Source organism: Pygocentrus nattereri, chromosome 19, assembly GCF_015220715.1.
Source record: "Pygocentrus nattereri isolate fPygNat1 chromosome 19, fPygNat1.pri, whole genome shotgun sequence".
In the NCBI taxonomy this organism is placed as follows: domain Eukaryota; kingdom Metazoa; phylum Chordata; class Actinopteri; order Characiformes; family Serrasalmidae; genus Pygocentrus; species Pygocentrus nattereri.
Window position 1 is genome coordinate 19,217,133 of NC_051229.1, and position 19,549 is coordinate 19,236,681.

The 19,549-nt window shown below is 38.9% G+C and overlaps 1 protein-coding gene across 2 annotated transcripts in view; it reads left to right on the forward strand.

Moving 5' to 3' along the window:
* Positions 1–19,549, forward strand: part of acss2l (acyl-CoA synthetase short chain family member 2 like) — a 28,676-nt gene that overhangs the window by 2,337 nt on the left and 6,790 nt on the right. For both annotated transcript variants that reach the window (XM_017722463.2, XM_017722462.2), the window contains exons 3-10: positions 3,033–3,124; positions 5,302–5,405; positions 8,448–8,520; positions 8,828–8,903; positions 14,600–14,684; positions 15,795–15,932; positions 17,390–17,560; positions 18,873–19,006. In XM_017722463.2, the coding sequence (XP_017577952.2) occupies positions 3,033–3,124; positions 5,302–5,405; positions 8,448–8,520; positions 8,828–8,903; positions 14,600–14,684; positions 15,795–15,932; positions 17,390–17,560; positions 18,873–19,006 (873 nt within the window). The remainder of the gene's footprint in view (positions 1–3,032; positions 3,125–5,301; positions 5,406–8,447; positions 8,521–8,827; positions 8,904–14,599; positions 14,685–15,794; positions 15,933–17,389; positions 17,561–18,872; positions 19,007–19,549) is intronic.

The window sequence follows — 19,549 nt, forward strand, 5'->3', positions numbered from 1 at the left end:
ATTCTTAATATAAAGTCCAAATACCTCTGCCTTCATTAGGCTGAAAAATCAAAACAAATCAATCTGAGGAATAACAAAAACATTAGGTGTGGACAAATCAACATTCTGGTGCATTCATAAAAAGAATGAATGTACCAGTGAGCTCAAAAACCCCAAAAGACCATGGAAAACAACTGTGGTGGATGCCAGAAGATCTTGCTCCCTGGCAAAGAATAACCCCTTCAGAACAGTTGGCCAGCTCAAGAACACCCTCCAGGAAATAGGTGTATCTGTGTCAAAGTCCACATTTAAGAGAAGACATAACCAGAGTATATACAGAGGGTTTTCCCCAATATTTAAACCATTGGTGAGCCTCAAATACAGGAAGACCAGATCGGAGTTTGCTAAAAACATCTGTACAGCCTGTACAGTTCTGGAGCAGCATTTTGTGGACAGACGACACAAAGATCAACTTGTACCAGAATAGTGAGAAGAGAAGAATATGGAGAACTCTGCTCATGATCCAAAGCATGGTAGAGGTAGTGTTATGATGTAGGAGCTGGTTCCTTTGTATTTATCAAGCAGAAAGTGAAGACAGATGCAGTGAAATCTGACAGAGCATCATTAGTGAACATGGTGATGACTATGGGTTCCAGATTTTAGGCAGTCATTGACTGCAAAGCTTTTGCAACCAAGTATTAAAATAGACAGTTTCATTTATCATTGTTACTTTGTCCCTAAAAATGGGGACTGTGTTATTATGGACCTGACTGTACACCGATGTTCTGCTGATTATAGTAATGGTATATTAATGAATCGTGTATATTTACTATATAACATACATCGTTTCATAGCGGTAGTGAATAATTCTTAGACATTACTGAGTAATAAAGCTTTAATATGAATAACTAGATAATAAGTCCAGAGTTTAGGCAGTTAAACAAAGTATTTGAATCAGCTGTAGTCTGAGAGGACATTAATGCATGAAGATTTGCACAGAATTACAATCCCAATGCATAGTTTAATGCTATGTCTTGGTAAATGGGGGCATAATTAGTCTAGACCCTAATACAGTCTAGACTGTTTTTATCTGGCTCAGTGGTTGAGCTGATCTTGGCCAGCAGTCCAATCTTGCCTGTCCTGTTACTGGATGCCAAGTAGCATAGAATGCTAATAATGTGGGGGCGGGCATAACAGTAGTTAGACATTAACTGATAGCTACTGCTACAGAGCACATGGGCAAAGCCTATCCCACAATGTCAGGCTCTGACTGAGGCATGGACGGAGCGTGGTCCATGGATGTCATAAATATAGAGAGTTCCAGGAAGAAAGCTACGCTAAGTTTAGTGGCTTAGCTGCCATGCATTATGATGCAACACACTAACAATCATACCGTCAAGGTCATTTTATCTGGACGGGGGCATCTTGTTGTCGGTCACTCTATTATGGGGACAGACAGGTGCAATGGCCTGAAGAATACAAGACAAGCATTCACGTGTATGTTCCAGGATGACACGGCACATCTGCCACATAACGGGTGTATACTTACTGTCACAATGGTAAACACTGTGTTATGTGGAGTGCTGGTCCAATGTGCAGTCTGCTTTCAGCACCAAAGCAAACAGCGCAGCTTTGAGCAGGCTGCTGGCCATATTGTAATTTGTCAATTTGGCCATTCTTTTAGCTTGAGCAATAAACACATTACTGTCCAAATACATTGCTGATGCTCATCCAAATGTAACACGGACAGGGGTGCCAGAGGACACTGTGGCTTCTCCTGCAAAGAGGACAAGGGTTTTTCAGATAATAGAACAAGCACACAAATGTCAAATATACACAAATATATGGTGTTCAGTGCTCTTCCAGCACCATGGTGCCAAATTCAAAACATAACCAGTGTTTAGTGGAGTGACCAAGACTTACATAGACTACATATAGACAGCACATATAACGCAGAGTTCAAACGTTGAGATGTAAAGTCATTCAGAGTAGTTTGATGTGAAATGGTGCACTGAAAAAATAGCTTTATTTACAGTGGTGGTAATTTAGTGCTAATTAGCCATTTTACTTACTATCCAAAACCACCAGTGAACCTACATGTCTTTTTTGAATGCCTACATGTCAGTTTTTATATGTTGTCAATCTGGGAAAGAAAAAGTTTTCTTTACAACGCCTGCATGCACCTGCCCTAAAAATACATTTTAGGCCAAAACCTTATCTCAGGTCTATTACAAAACAATGTCGCAGGCATCAGGTAACACATCCGTAACCATTTCCTATAATATCCTTCTGTAACGTCACTTTTAGAGGTAATACAATGTTCCAGACATCTGATTCTTATCACCACCACTGTAAACAATTCCCCAAGGTTCTCTAGAATGGAGCATTTCACATCAAACCACTCTGAATGACTTTGTTTACATGTTAATATGTTAATTATGCAGAAGGTTTGGTTGAATTCCCCTTTAAACAAGATCAGTGCTTAGTAATAATACAAGTATACAACAGTGCCAGACTTGGCTCAAAGCCCAAAGGAGCTTTGCCTCTACACTTCTACACTACACTCTCAGAAATAAAGATACAAAACTGTTACTGTGGCAGCGACTCTCTTCTCATTGGGGTGGTACCATCAAGGCTTCATCTCAGTACCTTTAGAGAGGGAACACAGTTGTACCGTAATCCATTGAAATTATATTTTCTAAGTTGTATTGACTCCACACACCCCATCTCATCTCCAGGCTTATTGTATTACTGTGTTTTAAAACATTAGGTTATGAAAAGGTACAAATATGTATTTTTACACTGGGAAAAACTTATTTAAGGTATACAATTGTACTGTTGTGCCTTTGAGGGTACATTTGCATTGTTTGTACCTTGATGAATGACAAATGTACCTGCACAGAGCCTTTATTTCTAACAGTGTAGGTATACCAATATTGATGTTTTTTGTAAACCGTGAACCTTCTTGAGAGCTGCTGCTTAAGAACTGTATAATTACACTGACTACATAGGGGCGTAGACTTCTTGATGATTGGTACTAAAACTCTCTGCAGGGAGGGGAACTCACCTGATCTTCGCCTCACCATCACCTACAGCCAACTGCTGAAGCAGGTGTGCAGGTGTGCCAATGCTCTGAAGAAGCTGGGTAAGACTTCTGTCATATTGCATTTCTGTTCATGAACTGCAACCAGACTCATTAAGGTATTCATAAAAGCACCTCAAATCAAAAATTAAAGTTGTGTAGAGTTTACAGGTTTAGGGTTAGTTACATGTTTATATTTTAATAGCATAAAACTTCAATTATGGAGAAATGTGACACATATTTTCAGTTGATGCAACTCAAACAATCCTTCACTCATATAAATAATGTCAGTGTAATTGTACCTTTAAAGTAATCACAGCTCAAAATGACATATGTGGCCTTAATCCAGTTGAGCATCATGGACTCAAAAGACATGTTATAAATGGACATGTTATGAAAACTTTAAAGCTACATTGTCTTCTGTGCTTCACTGCAAACACAAGATTGATAACGGCACTTCATGAACATCAGTTTCAAAGAACAGTTAAGAACACTTACTGGACTACTCCATAAGGAACAAATAATTGGCTACAAAATAATCAAAGGGACAGAATACAGGCCGGACAAGTAAACTGTAACACAAAACACCATCATTTTTAATATAATAGATACCAGTAAAATGCATCTATACTTCAACTTTAGCACGAAGATATTATGTTACAGCCCAAAATGAACTGTAATTGATGAAAATAAGTGCTAATTAACACAAACCAACAAACTGCAAAGAATGCTGACTTTCTATCACAGACGATAAAGGAGGAGACTCGTTGAAATATGAAAGGCAGAGCTTGTAATGCTCAACATGACATGTTTACAGAGAAAAATAGGCAGTCAGCTTGCTGATTATGCTGCAAGTGGGGAAGCCCTCATCATTGTGGAAATCTGCCACACAGTAGCCAGTTTTTGTGCATATTGTCAGGTTTTTGTCAGGTTATTGTCTATTTTTATAAGAAATATGTTTTTGAAACAGTAACTTGACCTCAGTTTCAAGTATTTTGGTCTCCCCTTTCAAAGAGTTAGGGGCCTGGTTTTGTGTGGCTGGAAATAACTGCAATGTGGTGTTGCAATGATGGCCATCGAGTCAGCAGACTTATAAGGACTTAGTTATAAGGACTGCTATAAGGACTTAGTTTCTATCTACTAACATGACCTCAGAAAACTCATATCATTGAAGTGTCAGTAAATTTATTGTGGACAGTTCTTTTTGCTTGAAATTGTAAATAGGACCCAGTTTCACAAACTCAAAAAGGAGAAATTATTATTATTATTATTATAACAAACTTAATATATTTATTTATGTATAACACGTTTTCTTCATTCTGTCCAGTTGATGAATTGCAGCATTGGGGTTTACAGCATATAGAAAGCAATAGTCAGTGAAAAGCAATTATCCTTTTACCCCAAATGTAATTTTAAAAATATGACAAAAGTACATCATACAGCTAAAAACAGTAGTGGCAGCCATCTTGATACCTGGATTTTGCCCATACTTTTGTTTATTATTGTGTACAGTGTCAGAAATGAGTCCACAGAGGTTGAGATACGTGTGTGATGCTTAAAGCATGCAGCATGCACAACACAAATTAGTTTATATTAGCCTCCATTACTTGTTAGCTACATTAGCCTCATATCTTCAGTGCTAAGTTAAGGGAATGAGCTTTAAATACTAAATATGTCTTGGCTGATCCACTACATTTAAGATAGAAAATCATGTAAATTTTTGAGGTAGGTTACATGTTCATAATGGCTTTATTTGGGGAGGTCCAACTTTTTTATTCGTGATAGACAAGGGTCAGTAAGGAGGCAGGCAGCAGCAGCTGCTAGAATAGAGGACAAAAACCAAGGACAAGGAAACAAGAATACAAATACAAAGAACTACAGCCAGACTTCACAAAGAGCAAACCAAACAAAGCAGTATACATACACAAGAGATAATGACTCCAGAACAAGCAGCAGGTGAGTGTGATAATAAGGGGGAGGAGTCAGGACAGAGCTGGAGCCAGAGTGAGCCAATGCAAAATGAGTCATCCCACATGCTGCTTGCACACTGTCAAAAAACACTCTTTGATTGAAAAGTTTCACCCCAAATTTTTCATTTTCAACAACTGAGTGGGCTTTAGACATTCCACAATAGTCATGTCATTATATCCGGAATTGTTTCACATGGATACACAGCATTTTAGAATGCTTCAATTGTAATCTGAGCGTGGAGTTGTAACATAGGCTTTTTCCCATTTCAGGTGTGAAGAAAGGAGACAGGGTGGCCATTTACTTGCCTATGATCCCGGAGCTTGTATACTCAATGCTGGCCTGTGCCAGAATAGGAGCAGTGCATTCGATTGTGGTGAGCATGCACCAGAACCCCTCACATCTGCAGCAGCACCTGCAAAGTCAAAAGCATCAAACACCAAACCATTTCACTGTAGTGTCTTTTTTGCTAGTGCAGAACCACAGTTCACAGGAGACGTTCTTTTGGTGGAGCAGTTCACTTAATATAACCTATTATAACTGAAATATATTTATGAGGAATATAATTTACTTTTTATTCAGTACCACTGGAGCCATTCACATTTAGTTACTAAATTCTTTTATATATTGCATTTCAATTTATTCTGTTCTGCTGGTTGCGTAATTGAACTGCTTTGCTGAATTTCATTTTATCCCTAAGGGTTCCCAAAAAAGAAGAGAATAGCACCTAAAACACTTGATAGATAACTGGATATAGTAAAAAGTTCCACTGCAGTTCTGTAGTAAACTAAGAATTGCATATGTTTCTGGACTCCTTCTCAAATTGACTAAAAATGTTTGTCTATTGGCCAAAAATGATTAGACTCCATTGGGGTCAGCCAATATGCAGTGTCCACTGCTTTTGTTGGCTTTTTGTCTGGTTCCAAAGTTATAAGTCTATATTTTCTAAACGCGTAGTTGAATACACTCATCTTTACCAAGAAAAATAGAATTGAGGAACGTCATATTTAGGGTTCATGTAGAGTTCAGTACTCAGCTGGGTATTGGGCATATGGCAAAAAAACAGCCCTCTGTCTACTTCTGCCAGGACTATTTCTGTCGTTCGTGTTCTCACTCCAGTTATCTAAAGGTTGCAGTTGAAGTTAAAAATACTCCAGGGGTAGTTTCAAGGTGAATTTTGATGGAGCATATAGCTCTGATTTTGCCTGAATGTGAAAAGCCTTATTCCTCCTAGGCCACTGTTCTCATTTCTCCAACTGAAGAAAACATTTTTGTTAGTTTATACTTTAAACATAAATGTTCTAACCCTTGAAAACTGTGTATGTTATGTACCAGAAGCATTCCAGGTCATGTACTTGGCCATAGAGGTGAAGTTGCCTGCCAGAACCTTTCAGGCCTTTTTATAGAGCAACTCTGCTTAGTCACGTCAATTCAAGCACATTGTTATTTTAGGGAGGATGTGTTCAGTAGAATGACTAAGATAAATTATGAGCACTGAGCAAGAGAAGTAAAATGAACCAAGACATGTTTTGTGTCCCAAATTTGCTTCTTCTAGTTTTGCACTGGAGCGATAATGCTAATGTAGATAACAGGCACTGCTTAGCATTGTCCAAACATGGCTAAAACATCACACTCTCACCTCACATTGTGTTTAGTTGCAATCATAGACTTTTTTACATGGTATCTGACTATGTATGACATAATGTTAGCTATAAAGTGCACATTACATAGCTAAAACCACCATTAGCCTCCTTTAAACTAGAATTTTGCCCATATTTTTGTATTTTTTACTACACAAGAAAATCTTTTTGAGGTAGTAGTAGGCAGTACCAGTTTAATCAGTCAACAGGTTGAAAACCTTCCTCAGGTAAGAGATCTGTCAGAACTGTTATACTGGCAAGCAACAAATAAGCATGTACAGCTCAATGCACAAAATATGCTAACGTTATCTCCTTTAGCTGGATGGCTGGGTCAGGGGGTTTCCATCACATTTCAAATGAAAATGAAAACACAGCAGTCCCTCAGTCACCTCCTGCTATCTAGTCTTTGCGTCTGATAAAGTCCAATTTGTTGTTTTTTTGATGCAGTGGACATAAAGGAATGGCTAGTCTTACAGGGTTAGCCTTAGACTAACATGGACACCGAGCAGGGAGCTGAGGAGCTGCCTCTGAGCCTTGTCCAAAAACAACCTGTGTACCAGCTTGCACTGTTGCATGAATGACAGTATTATCTTTCAAATTTGAACAAAAGCTTGCAAAGAAGCCAACTTCAGCCTTGTAGACAATAATATATGGAACAACATTTAGCATTTTTTGATAAGCCCAAGGGGCTAGTGTTAGAAAGCAATACTGATGTAGTTTTATCTATCTATCTATCTATCTATCTATCTATCTATCTATCTATCTATCTGTCTATCTATATATATATATATATATATATATATATATATATATATATATATATATATAGATGCATGAGTGCTGCCAGCATTGCTGCAGAGGTTGAAGACGTGGGAAGTCAGCCTGTCAGTGTTCAGACCATATGCTACACAGCACATTAACTCAGTCTGCATGGCCGTCTTCCCAGAAGGAAGCCTCTTCTGAAGCTGAAACGCAAGAAAGCCCACGAACAGTTTGCTGAAGACAAGCAGTCCAAGAACATGGATTACTGGATTCATGTCCTGTGGTCTGACGAGACCAAGATAAACATGTTTGGCACAGATGGTGTCCATCATGTGTAGTGGCGCCCTGGTGAGGAGCGCTTTTTGCCTACAGTCAAGCATGATGCATGAGAGCTGCCGGCACTAGGGAGCTGCGGTTCATTGAGGGAAACATGAATTCCAACATGTACTGGGACATTCTGAAACACACACAGACACACACACACACACACAATATATATATATATATATATATATATATATATATATATATATATATATATATATATGTATATATATTTCAGTTTTGTTTTTACTATTTAGCACAAAAAAAACCAAAAGAAACAAATAATAAGTGAAGAAATCACAGAATGCCACCTACAAAAATAAGTTTATAAAAAATGATATACAGTGACATATACCACTTTTAAAATTAAATTAAATGAATTTAACCATTATATATTTTTTGGCCACATCACCCTCTGCTAGTTTAATGCAGTTTACATGGTGCTAAACTAGCAGCTTGTTAACTACAGCTTTGCAGGTCCGGTGCAAAACTAAAGCAGAAAACCTCAGACTTGAAACACCTTGTCTGATCGACTACATTTGGGGTAAAAAGACAACTGTGTACATTTCTTGCAAGACCATTGCTTTACAAATATGTCAAAATCGATTTTAAGACTGTTAGAGCTGAAGACTACGACTATGTTTAGGACAAAATTTTGAACTGCTTCTTTCATTAATTCTGTTTTCTTTCAGTTTGCAGGTTTCTCTTCAGAGTCACTGGCTGAGAGGATCATGGATGCTCAGTGTAGCATCCTGCTGACAGCAGGTAATATACACACACACTCTCACACGCATATGCACACACACACACACAGACATGCATGCATCAACAAAAAAACATCATCATCATGGTGTGAGAGTGATTATCTGCAGATGGCTCCTTTAGCAGGATTGCAAGATAAAGTGCAATAAGCAACAGGCGTGTTTCTGTAGGTTTTGTTGTGGTGTTTTTTAGAACTGTCTTGAACTCTGGTGTGCTCTTTCAGTATTCCTTGTCCATTCTTGTGTGTGTGTGTGTGTGTGTGTGTGTGTGTGTGTGTGTGTGTGTGTGTGTGTGTGCGTGCTCATGTTAGACGGTGTCTACAGGGGGGAGAAACTGATTAACCTGAAGCAGATTGCTGACGAGGCACTGGAGCACTGTCGGGAGAAGTAAGTCTTCCTTTAAGAGTAAGTCTCTGACATCACAACGATTCAGCCATCATGTAATTTCTAATGGAGAAATCCCAGGGCATTTTAGGCCTTCAAGTCATTTTTAGTTCATTTTTATTTAATGTAATTATCATGTTTGTAATATTGCAAGTATTCATAGCTGAAGCTACAACCTAGATACGTCACTGACTAAATATGAGTGGAGGTTTAAATAGGTTTCGGTCAGTTGTTAGAAATGGAAAACAGCAGTGGAAGCTCTCTGCTAAGACTCTTTACTGAAATTGTCATTGTAAAACTAAAAGGTACTGTATATCACTGTCGGAAGAAAGCTGTCGTTTTTCAGTTTTGGACAAAGTTTGAAAACACCTGTTGTCCATTACTTTGTATTTACATTTAATGATGAATGGACCAAAAGAAACGTCCCAGAATGACTTGGAAAAAAGTCTGGTTCCATTGACTTACATTAAAAGTAAAGTAGGTTTTTTCCTTCTCCTGTAAAGTTATCATTTTGGAGATACAAGGTTTTCTTCCGACAACAGTGATATGCTAATGCCAGTTACAGTAAAATAAAGCATATGCAGTGTCATCAAAAAGCTTCAAATGTCTAGAAAGACCAATAAATATTCTCATGCAGCAGTGTTAGCTTTGCGCTAACATACTTAGTCGGAAATGCTGTGCAAAAAAAAATTAACACCTGAATTTTCTCTTCAAAATGGATAATTAAAGCAGTAAACCACTTGAGGCCAGGCGTTAAAGTGATTTATGAAGTTTTTAATTTCTCATATAATGAATTTTGTCAAATAATGAACATATTGAAAGAGCAGTGTTTAATGCAAAAAATACTTTAGAAGTAGATTTAGCTCACCACATTATCATTTCCATTAGCATCTCTATGCAATTTCCAGACCAGTATTATTTCCAATTTAGTATTATTCCCATGCTAGGTTTATGCTACATAAGGCAGATCTGACTAAAACAAGGGCATTTGTGTAAAACATTGAAGTAACATATTTTTCACTCTTTTTTTATTGTAGTTGTGTACTGAATCATATAGTAAGTGCTTTAATTCACAGCAAGGGATATTATTGGAGGAGTTGTTTGGCCTGATAGCTGCATCATAGCCTGTTAGCTAGCTGAGCAGCCTTGTTGTAGTTAAGAAAATAAGTTATCAGCCCTTCAATTTAAACAAAATCAGGTTTGTACTTCATCAGTACCCTAGGTGGTCCATGCAGGTAATATAACAGTCAAAGATTATTTCATTCAACTGCACAAAGATTTTTTGTGGTTCGCACATTAATACAGAATTCAGTTGTAAGTCATTTTAGAACAGGTTTGAATGCGGCTCACCCAATCAGATTTTAGAACTGTCCACTTAATAGATTCTAACTTTCCAACAACAATACATTTCCCCACTTTTTCACAGTATAACCACATAATATATCATGTTAGGAACAATTTCTTTAGACTTCCTTATGCGTCCTGGTCAGAGTTTGTACTTTGTTCAAGTCTATTCCGAGTAAAAGTAGTGATGTCAGATCCTCTTGAAAGTCATTGTAAATGGAGGTGACAAAGTTGAGTTGACCTATGAACAGGGTTGGGTCGAAATTCAGTACATGTATGGTATTGACAGAATTACTCAATATCTAAGTAGTCACTCCTATTTGCATCAGAGAGCAAATAAACAAGCTTTTAGCACAATCTAAACTGCTGACTGACTAAATTACATGACACATGCATGCTATTCTCATCAGGACATTTTGAATTCTGTCTTTCATTACATTTCAATCCATTGTGTTCAGTAAATACACAACCTCCACGTTTAAACCACACCCACTGTCAGATTATTTTTTCTGTTGAACTTTTATAAATACAAATAAAAATAGCATTTTTTTAAAAAACGCAAAGTCTCACTAGGTCTTTAAAATTCAGTGCGTCCGGGTACGACTGTGACTGGAACTTTTGGAGCAGATATTTTTGAACTAATTTGAGTTTTTAAAAACACAAGAAGTAAGATTTTTTTAAACATACAGATATATTTTCACATATTCCATTTTTAACTATTCCTTTTTGTTTCTTTTGAGACATTATTTTAAAGCAAGATATGATTTTTAACTTTTACATTTAAAAGAAGTTGTCAGAAAAAAATGTGTTCAGGAATTGGTATCAAATTCAGTGTATCAGTGTAAATTTGTAAAAGAATTGTTGAACTTGTTCAATTCATTGATAGACTGTATGTCCAAAAGTATCTAGATGCCCTTGTAATCAGGGATTTCAGCTACAGTAAAAAGCAAATTCCACTGATTTTGCAAAATCTTTGCAGAATTCAGTGGTTGAGATGTGAACAATGCTGACTTGCTAAGTGTCTGTAGTGGAGCGTTTCACATCACACCACTCTGAATGACTTTGGTAACATTTTAATTATGCAATTATACAGACATTTTGTATAATCTCTATAAAAGCATTTCCAATAGAATGGGAGACTCTGGAGCAGCTGCAAATGACCATATGGCCACCCATGCCTAAGGGCAAGCATTGGATATAGGGGTATAAATCCTCCCAGCACTGGGCTATAGATCAGTGGAGCTATTTTCTCTGAAGTGATGATGCTCCATCCAATACCTTTGGGCTGAATTGGAGTGACATTTGTGATCCACAACCTATCACCTAATATCAGTACCTGACCTCACTAATGCTCTTGAGGCTGAATACATCCAAATATACATCCAAGAGTAGAGGCTGTTACTGTAGCAAAGATGGTCAAACTCCCTATTAATATCCTTCTGAGGAAACAATGGATGAACAGGTGTCTGCAGACTTTTGGCCATACAGCATAGTCTGAAAGAATCTCCAGATCAGCCTTTGTGTGTCCAACCCTGCCCTGACAAGCCCGCAGCCAGTCCATTAGCCTTAAAGTATGGCACAGGCTGGCCTTATCAAGAGCCTTAGCAGACATATTCAGCCACTCAGCTCCGTAGTTGCAGGCGCATGGGTTGCCCAGCAACAGCACAGCTTGGAAACTGTTGCCATGGCAATGCATGAAACGGAACATACATGCATGGAAGAAGGCAAACAAGAAAGCATGTGTTGAAATGAAAGGCGTTGGCTTTGCTGCCAGAACAAGGATCTGCTCTTGCTGCTTTAGCACAAACACAGTTCGTATCATTAGCCGTCAACTCGATGAGAAAGATAAGCGTGTTTGTTTTGGTTTCAATCACAGAGCAGTTTTGGCACACCTTTCGTTTGAGCATTATGCAAAGTGAAATACTGGCCTACATTTCTGTCTGGCAATGATTAGTTAATTGTTATTGGCATGGTTGGACAGACCTGAAATTAAAGCTGACTTGTGAGGTTTCATATCTCTTGCTAGTAGTGCTGGGAGCTATATTGTGTATTCTGATATACTGTGATATTGACACATCATGGTGTTTCAAAATTCTTGCATAATTCATTGATTGAGATGTGAAGTCAAAGTGGTGATAGGAGCCAGGGGTCAAGATGTCCACAACACAAATGTGGCCATTTTATTTACTATCCAGAACAACTAGTAAACATACATGTCTTACGCGTTTTACATGTACTGCTGACAGTAGTACAACAGTGTTAAACTTCAGCTAATATTTTGCCTCACGACATCTGACATGTACCTCTCTGTCACACAAATATATATGATACATACACATATCTATGCATATATATATATATATATATATATATGTATATATATATATATGTATATGTATATATATATATATATATATATATATATATATATATATATATATATATATATATATATATATATATACACACACACATACATGTATATATATACACACACTGCTCAAAAAAATAAAGGGAACACTCAAATAACACATCCTAGATCTGAACGAATTAAATATTCTCATTGAATACTTTGTTCTCTACAAAGTTGAATGTGACAACAAAATCACACAAAAATCATCAATGGAAATCAAATTTATTAACCAATGGAGGCCTGGATTTGGAGTCACACACAAAATTAAAAAACACACGACAGGCTGATCCAACTTTGATGTAATGTCCTTAAAACAAGTCAAAATGAGGCTCAGTATTGTGTGTGTTGCCTCCACGTGCCTGTATGACCTCCCTACAACGCCTGGGCATGCTCCTGATGAGGTGGCGGATGGTCTCCTGAGGGATCTCCTCCCAGACCTGGACTAAAGCATCCGCCAACTCCTGGACAGGAGAACGGGCGGGCCAGTCCATAGCTTCAATGCCTTCATCTTGCAGGAACTGCTGACATACTCCAGCCACATGAGGTCTAGCATTGTCCTGCATTAGGAGGAACCCAGGGCCAACTGCACCAGCATATGGTCTCACAAGGGGTCTGAGGATCTCATCTCGGTACCTAATGGCAGTCAGGCCGCCCCTGGCGAGCACATGGAGGGGTGTGCGGCCCTCCAAAGAAATGCCACCCCACACCATTACTGACCCACTGCCAAACCGGTCATGCTAAAGGATGTTGCAGGCAGCAGATCGCTCTCCATGGCATCTCCAGACTCTGTCACGTCTGTCACATGTGCTCAGTGTGAACCTGCTTTCATCTGTGAAGAGCACAGGGCGCCAGTGGCAAATTTGTCAATCCTGGTGTTCTCTGGCAAATGCCAAGCGTCCTGCACGTTGTTGGGCTGTGAGCACAGCCTCCATCTGTGGACGTCGGGCCCTCATACCATCTTCATGGAGTCGGTTTCCAATCATTTGTGCAGAAACATGCACATTTGTGGCCTGCTGGAGGTCATGCAGGGCTCTGGCAGTGCTCGTCCTGTTCCTCCTTGCACAAAGGCGGAGGTAGCGGTCCTGCTGCTGGGTTGTTGCCCTCCTACGGCCTCCTCCACGTCTCCTGGTTTACTGGCCCGTCTCCTGGTAGCGCCTCCAGCCTCTGGACACTACGCTGACAAACACAGCAAACCTTCTTGCCACAGCTTGCATTGATGTGCCATGCTGGATGAGCTGCACTACCTGAGCCACTTGTGTGGGTTGTAGAGTCCGTCTCATGCTACCACGAGTGTGAAAGCACCAACATTCAAAAGTGACCAAAACATCAGCCAGAAAGCAGAAAGATACTGAGAAGTGGTCTGTGGTCCCCACCTGCAGAACCACTCCTTTATTGAGTGTGTCTTGCTAATTGCCAATAATTTCCACCTGTTGTCTGTTCCATTTGCACAACAGCAGTGAAATCGATTGTCAATCAGTGTTGCTTCCTAAGTGGACAGTTTGATTTCACAGAAGTTCAATTTACTTATAGTTACATTGTGTTGTTTAAGCGTTCCCTTTATTTTTTGAGCATATACAGTGTATATATAAGGCCAAAATCTTCTCTCAAAACTATTGTAACTGTTGTAAGTGTAACCACTTGAGGCTGGTTTATGTCACTACCTTGTAAAAAATTCTGACTCTGTACTTTGTCTAGGACTGAGAATTTCACAACAAACGACTTCATTTACATGAATGACTTCATTTACATTTATCTCAACCATTTAATTTTTCCGAAAATATTTAAAACTCCCTTTTAAAGAAGAAAACAGAATAAAATAGTTGAATTGTATCAGTACCACCCAGCACTAACTCATGTATTACCAAATTACTGTACTTAGCTCAACACCTTATCTCAGCCTCTCAGTCTCTTTCTCACTCACACTCTTTCATTTTCCTCTCAGAGGCTTATTGACAGTCCAGAAATGCATGGTAGTGAAGCACCATGCCTTCAGAATAAATGGGAATGATACCTGCAATAAGCTACAGGTCAGTTTAATATTAATTCCTCTTTTGCTTGTAAAATGTTTTTTTAATGATACCGTAGAACAACCAGTTTGGTTCCCTAAAACCTTTGAGTACATGGTTCCTTCCAGAATTATTTTGTAAATAAGGTGTGTGTGAAGAACCTTTTTAATTTGTTTCTTTTATTTTTACCTAATTTTATCCTCAGATTTAGTCATTTCCAATTCCACAGGCTAGCTAGGTCTCCCCATAGTACACAATGCTACCAAGGTGAGAAGGTGAAGGCCAGCATGTGGTTCATCTGACACAGCGGCCACCTTTGGGTCACTAACAGGATGTCACTGGACAGCTTAACACATTTGAAGAAGAACTATTAACTGCCTGTTTTTATGTCAGCTGACACCCACAATGGTTAGCATCACTGGGTGATTAGGGAGAACAACTGTGCTCTCTTTAATGTGAGTACAGCACTGATGGCTGTGGCATCACCAGGGATTGAACTTGTGATGACCTGACAATTGGGCCAACACCAACCCTGCATCCTAACAGCAAGCGAGCATTCAAATGTAGTATCACAGTGCATCGCAAAGCCTTCAGGATGTCAAGTCAAAATGTAAACAAATCAGAAACCTATCAGAAAATAGCTCAAGACTTTAAATAAAATGGATACATATTCTAGCTACGCTGCTGTGATGGGCAGCTCGGCTGTACCTCGTTGCTTGTATCTGTTAAATCTACTTAGCTAATTAGTGTCAACTAAGTATCTTCATCACTTAGTGACAAAACAATTCCGGCACTCTGCCAGTTTCTCTTCAAAATGTTTTATTCTGTGGATATCCTTATTGTACTTACTGGAAGGATCATAGAGATCTCTTCTGTTCTCTACTTCATGAATGAGTTTCTCCTTGTCCATTCTGAGGTGGAATGGCAGGGCACTGTCATTGTCACTTAGTAGGATTAGATGCCATTAGGACAAGGGGTAAGCACCACTCAGCTCCCTTTTTTAAAGTTTAAAGCAAACCAATTAATGTAGATCTGTGTGACTTTAAATTTAAATAATAATTATTTTCAATATTGCACTGCCTACACACTACCCTAGTCTTGCATGTGTGTATGCATGCTTGTGTGTTACAGACACTCTGGAATGCAGAGTGTGATGTGTGGTGGGATGAAGCTGTGGACAATGCGTCAGAGGAGTGTGACCCTGAGTGGATGGATGCTGAAGACCCGCTCTTCGTCCTCTACACCAGCGGCTCCACCGGCAAACCAAAGGCAAGAGCACTCATTGTTTACCTAAGATCTATGACCTTTAAGCTGGCAGTTTACTTCAAAAGACTAGACAGAACACACTGTCGTAGGTATACTTAGTCCAGCTAGAACATCTGGACAAATTGCAGTTGGAAGAAGTCTTAGAATGAATGTTTCACTCAGTAGGGACAATCATGGTCAGGGTTGAAACAAACTGTGCAGTTTATACAATCAATCACAGTCTCATAATGAATGACACAGGGATTTGCGGTTCGGTGGAGGTTTCAGGTAGAATTACCCAGTGATTACGACCATCATAGTCAGGAGAAGGTCTCATGTAGAATTACTCAGTGATTACGACTATCACAATCAGGAGGAGGTTTCATGTAGAATTACCCAGTGATTATTACCATTATAGTCAGGAGAAGGTCTCACATAGAATTATACAGTGATTAGGACCAATCACAGTCAGGAGGAGGTCTCATGTAGAATTACGCAGTGATTAGGACCAATCACAGTCAGGAGGAGGTCTAATGTAGAATTACACAGTGATTAGGACCAGTCTTTGTCAGGAGGAGGTCTCATGTAGAATTGTGCAGTGATTAGGACCAATCACAGTCAGGAGGAGGTCTCATGTAGAATTACGCAGTGATTAGGACCAATCACAGTCAGGAGGAGGTCTCATGTAGAATTACACAGTGATTAAGACCAATCACAGTCAGGAGGAGGTCTCCTGTAGAATTACATAGTGATTAGGACCAATCACAGTCAGGAGGAGGTCTCATGTAGAATTACACAGCGATTAGGACCAATCACATTCGGGGAGAATTCTCATGTAGAATCATGCGGTACTTAGGACCAATCACAGTCAGGAGGAGGTCTCATGTAGAATTACACAGTGATTAGGACCAATCACAGTCAGGAGGAAGTCTAATGTAGAATTTTGCAGTGATTACGACCAATCACAATCAAGAGGAAGTCTAATGTAGAATTTTGCAGTAATTAGGACCAATCACAGTCTGGGAGAATTCTCATGTAGAATTATGCGCTAATTAGGACCAATCATAGTTGGTGTGGTTTCAGTACCAGCAACATTGTGAATAACTTAACAGCTATGTTGTTTTCTGTCTTTTACTGACAGCTTTAAGGTATCATTCGGAATTATGTTTAGATGCAAAGAACCTCGTTAAATTGACTGTAATTCACTCAGTCACGATCAGCAGACTAAAATTTAGGTTTACCCTTAGCAGTGGAATATAGGTGAGATTGAATTAAATATCAAAAAACACCTTTAGCTGTCTAGTTTGTAAGAGTGAAACGATGCACATATCTTCAGATTTGATTTGAAGTTTGACTCTGAGGTAGAGTTAAATAGTGAACATAATCTGTTTAACTGTTTTTAGTGCTGTGTGTGAAACACTGAATGAAAATCATTGATTTCACAATTTTTATTCTTTTTTTTGCTCTCTTTGTGCTCATAGGGAGTGCTGCACACCATTGCAGGCTACCTGCTCTACACATCCCTCACATTCAAATATGTCTTTGATCATCATCAGGACGACGTGTACTGGTGCACCGCAGACATCGGCTGGATCACAGGCCACTCCTACATCACATATGGCCCGTTAGCCAACGGGGCTACCAGTGTGCTTGTGAGTCTAACATATAGCCTGGTTTCATTCAGTCTGTAATCTTTATTGTGAGTGTGCACACTTAGATGATAGGGATCGTTTGCACAAGGGATGGTTTGCACCATTTTCCTCTTACCCCAAAGAAAGGATCTATAGACAACACCATGTCAGAAACCACAGTAACAGGTCTATTTAAGATTACTTAGCTACAAAGGTGGTTTAATGGAAGTGTGTGGATACATCCATTAGTTTGCACAAAAAGTGAAGCTTTCATTACTTGTTAGCTACATTAGCCTTGAAACCAGAGGGCAAAACTAACTACCCTGCTAGAAAAACCAGCAAAGCTAGCATATGTTGTGTTTTGGGTGCTAATATGCTGGTCAACCAGCATGACCAAGCTGATTGACCAGCTAAACCAGCACCAGATTGGCATAGACCAACATCAAATGCATGGTGGTCTGTGCTGTTTTTTCAGCAGGGTAAGCAAACAGTAGTAGAAGCCATTTTCATTCCTGTATTTTGACTGTTTTTATAGAAAATAGTATGTCACATAGTGTCAGAAACAGAACTATAACACTATATTGAAGCAATAACATGTATATATGGGTCTACTGGCTTCATAATGTCAGCACCCCCCTGACTGTATACCACTGCTGGTCCACTCTCGGACCACCCAGATTATTGATTGTTGTCCTGGATCCAACACATGCCTTGTCTCCTCAAACAGATTTTATATACATATACCATTTATTTTGGAAAATAAACTGAGACAATTATTACAAACAAAAATAATGACTAGACCTAATACATATCATTTTATTGAAAATTTTGCACCTGACACGGTGCTAGATTGATTACAGTGGCATAACTGGCTTTGTTTATGATGTCAGTGTTAAAATGACTTAATAAACTAATTTACAAAGGAAACAAAAAGAAAAAAATGGAAGGAAAGATAAGTAAAATGAAAGAAAATTTAATTACAATGAAAGAAATAAAGGAAATTGGACTGTGAGTGAAAAATAAGTACTAAAAGTAGCTTAAACGTTATCAGGCCGCCCAGAAAACACTGAGCAAAAAGCCAGTGGGCCACCAGATTTGCAATCAGTAAGCCAACAGTGGCCCGCTGTCCTCTTGCTATCAGGGCAGTTTGTATGATGCTAAACTAGTACCTTCTTAGCTACATTCACCTCGTAGCTTCAGTGCACAATTAAAAAAGCAAATATCTGCAAGTAGCCATCTTCAAACCTGAATTTTGAATTTTTAACCCAACTATTCTATTAATACACCATGAAAGTTCAAATTAAGACCAGAGTTTTATGTGCATGTGTGGCAGTTTGAAGGCATTCCAGTCTACCCTCATGTGGGCCGGTTTTGGGAGATCATTGAGAAGTACAGAGTGTCTAAGTTCTACACGGCACCCACTGCCATCAGACTGCTCATGAAATACGGCATTGAACCTTTACAAAAGTGAGTAACACCGGAACATTTGGTGCACACAGTGCTGTTTGTCTTGTATTGCCGTCAAGGCTGAAGAATAACAGAGACCATGTTTGTTATCAGCATTTAAAAACCAAAAAGCCTTTTAGGGTTGCAGATGCTATTGAAGATGGGATGATTGTTAGAAATAAAGTATTACTTTCAAATGGCGTACTCCAGCTTTCTGAAGTGTACAGTGCTGTGCAAAAGTCAGAGACCATTCTGTTGTTTCATTTCTGTCAAAACAGTCAGTTTTTCAGTTGAATAGTGTAATATGGAAAAGACAGCTTTCCTACGTTTGTATTATATTGTAGTGTCAGCAAAGAAGACGACAAAGAAACAGTGCGCACGTTATCAGTTACCACAGACAGTAATTCTCTGTACTTTAAGAAGAACAGAACATCAATTGACTCCCAACACACTTGCAATTGAAGTCAAAGGGCTGGTCCTTTTGGCTTCTACTGTTAGTGTGTTCTTCTGTTCTTTGACTAAGTGAAGAGGAATGGTTCAGATTTATTATCTGTGGTAACTGAA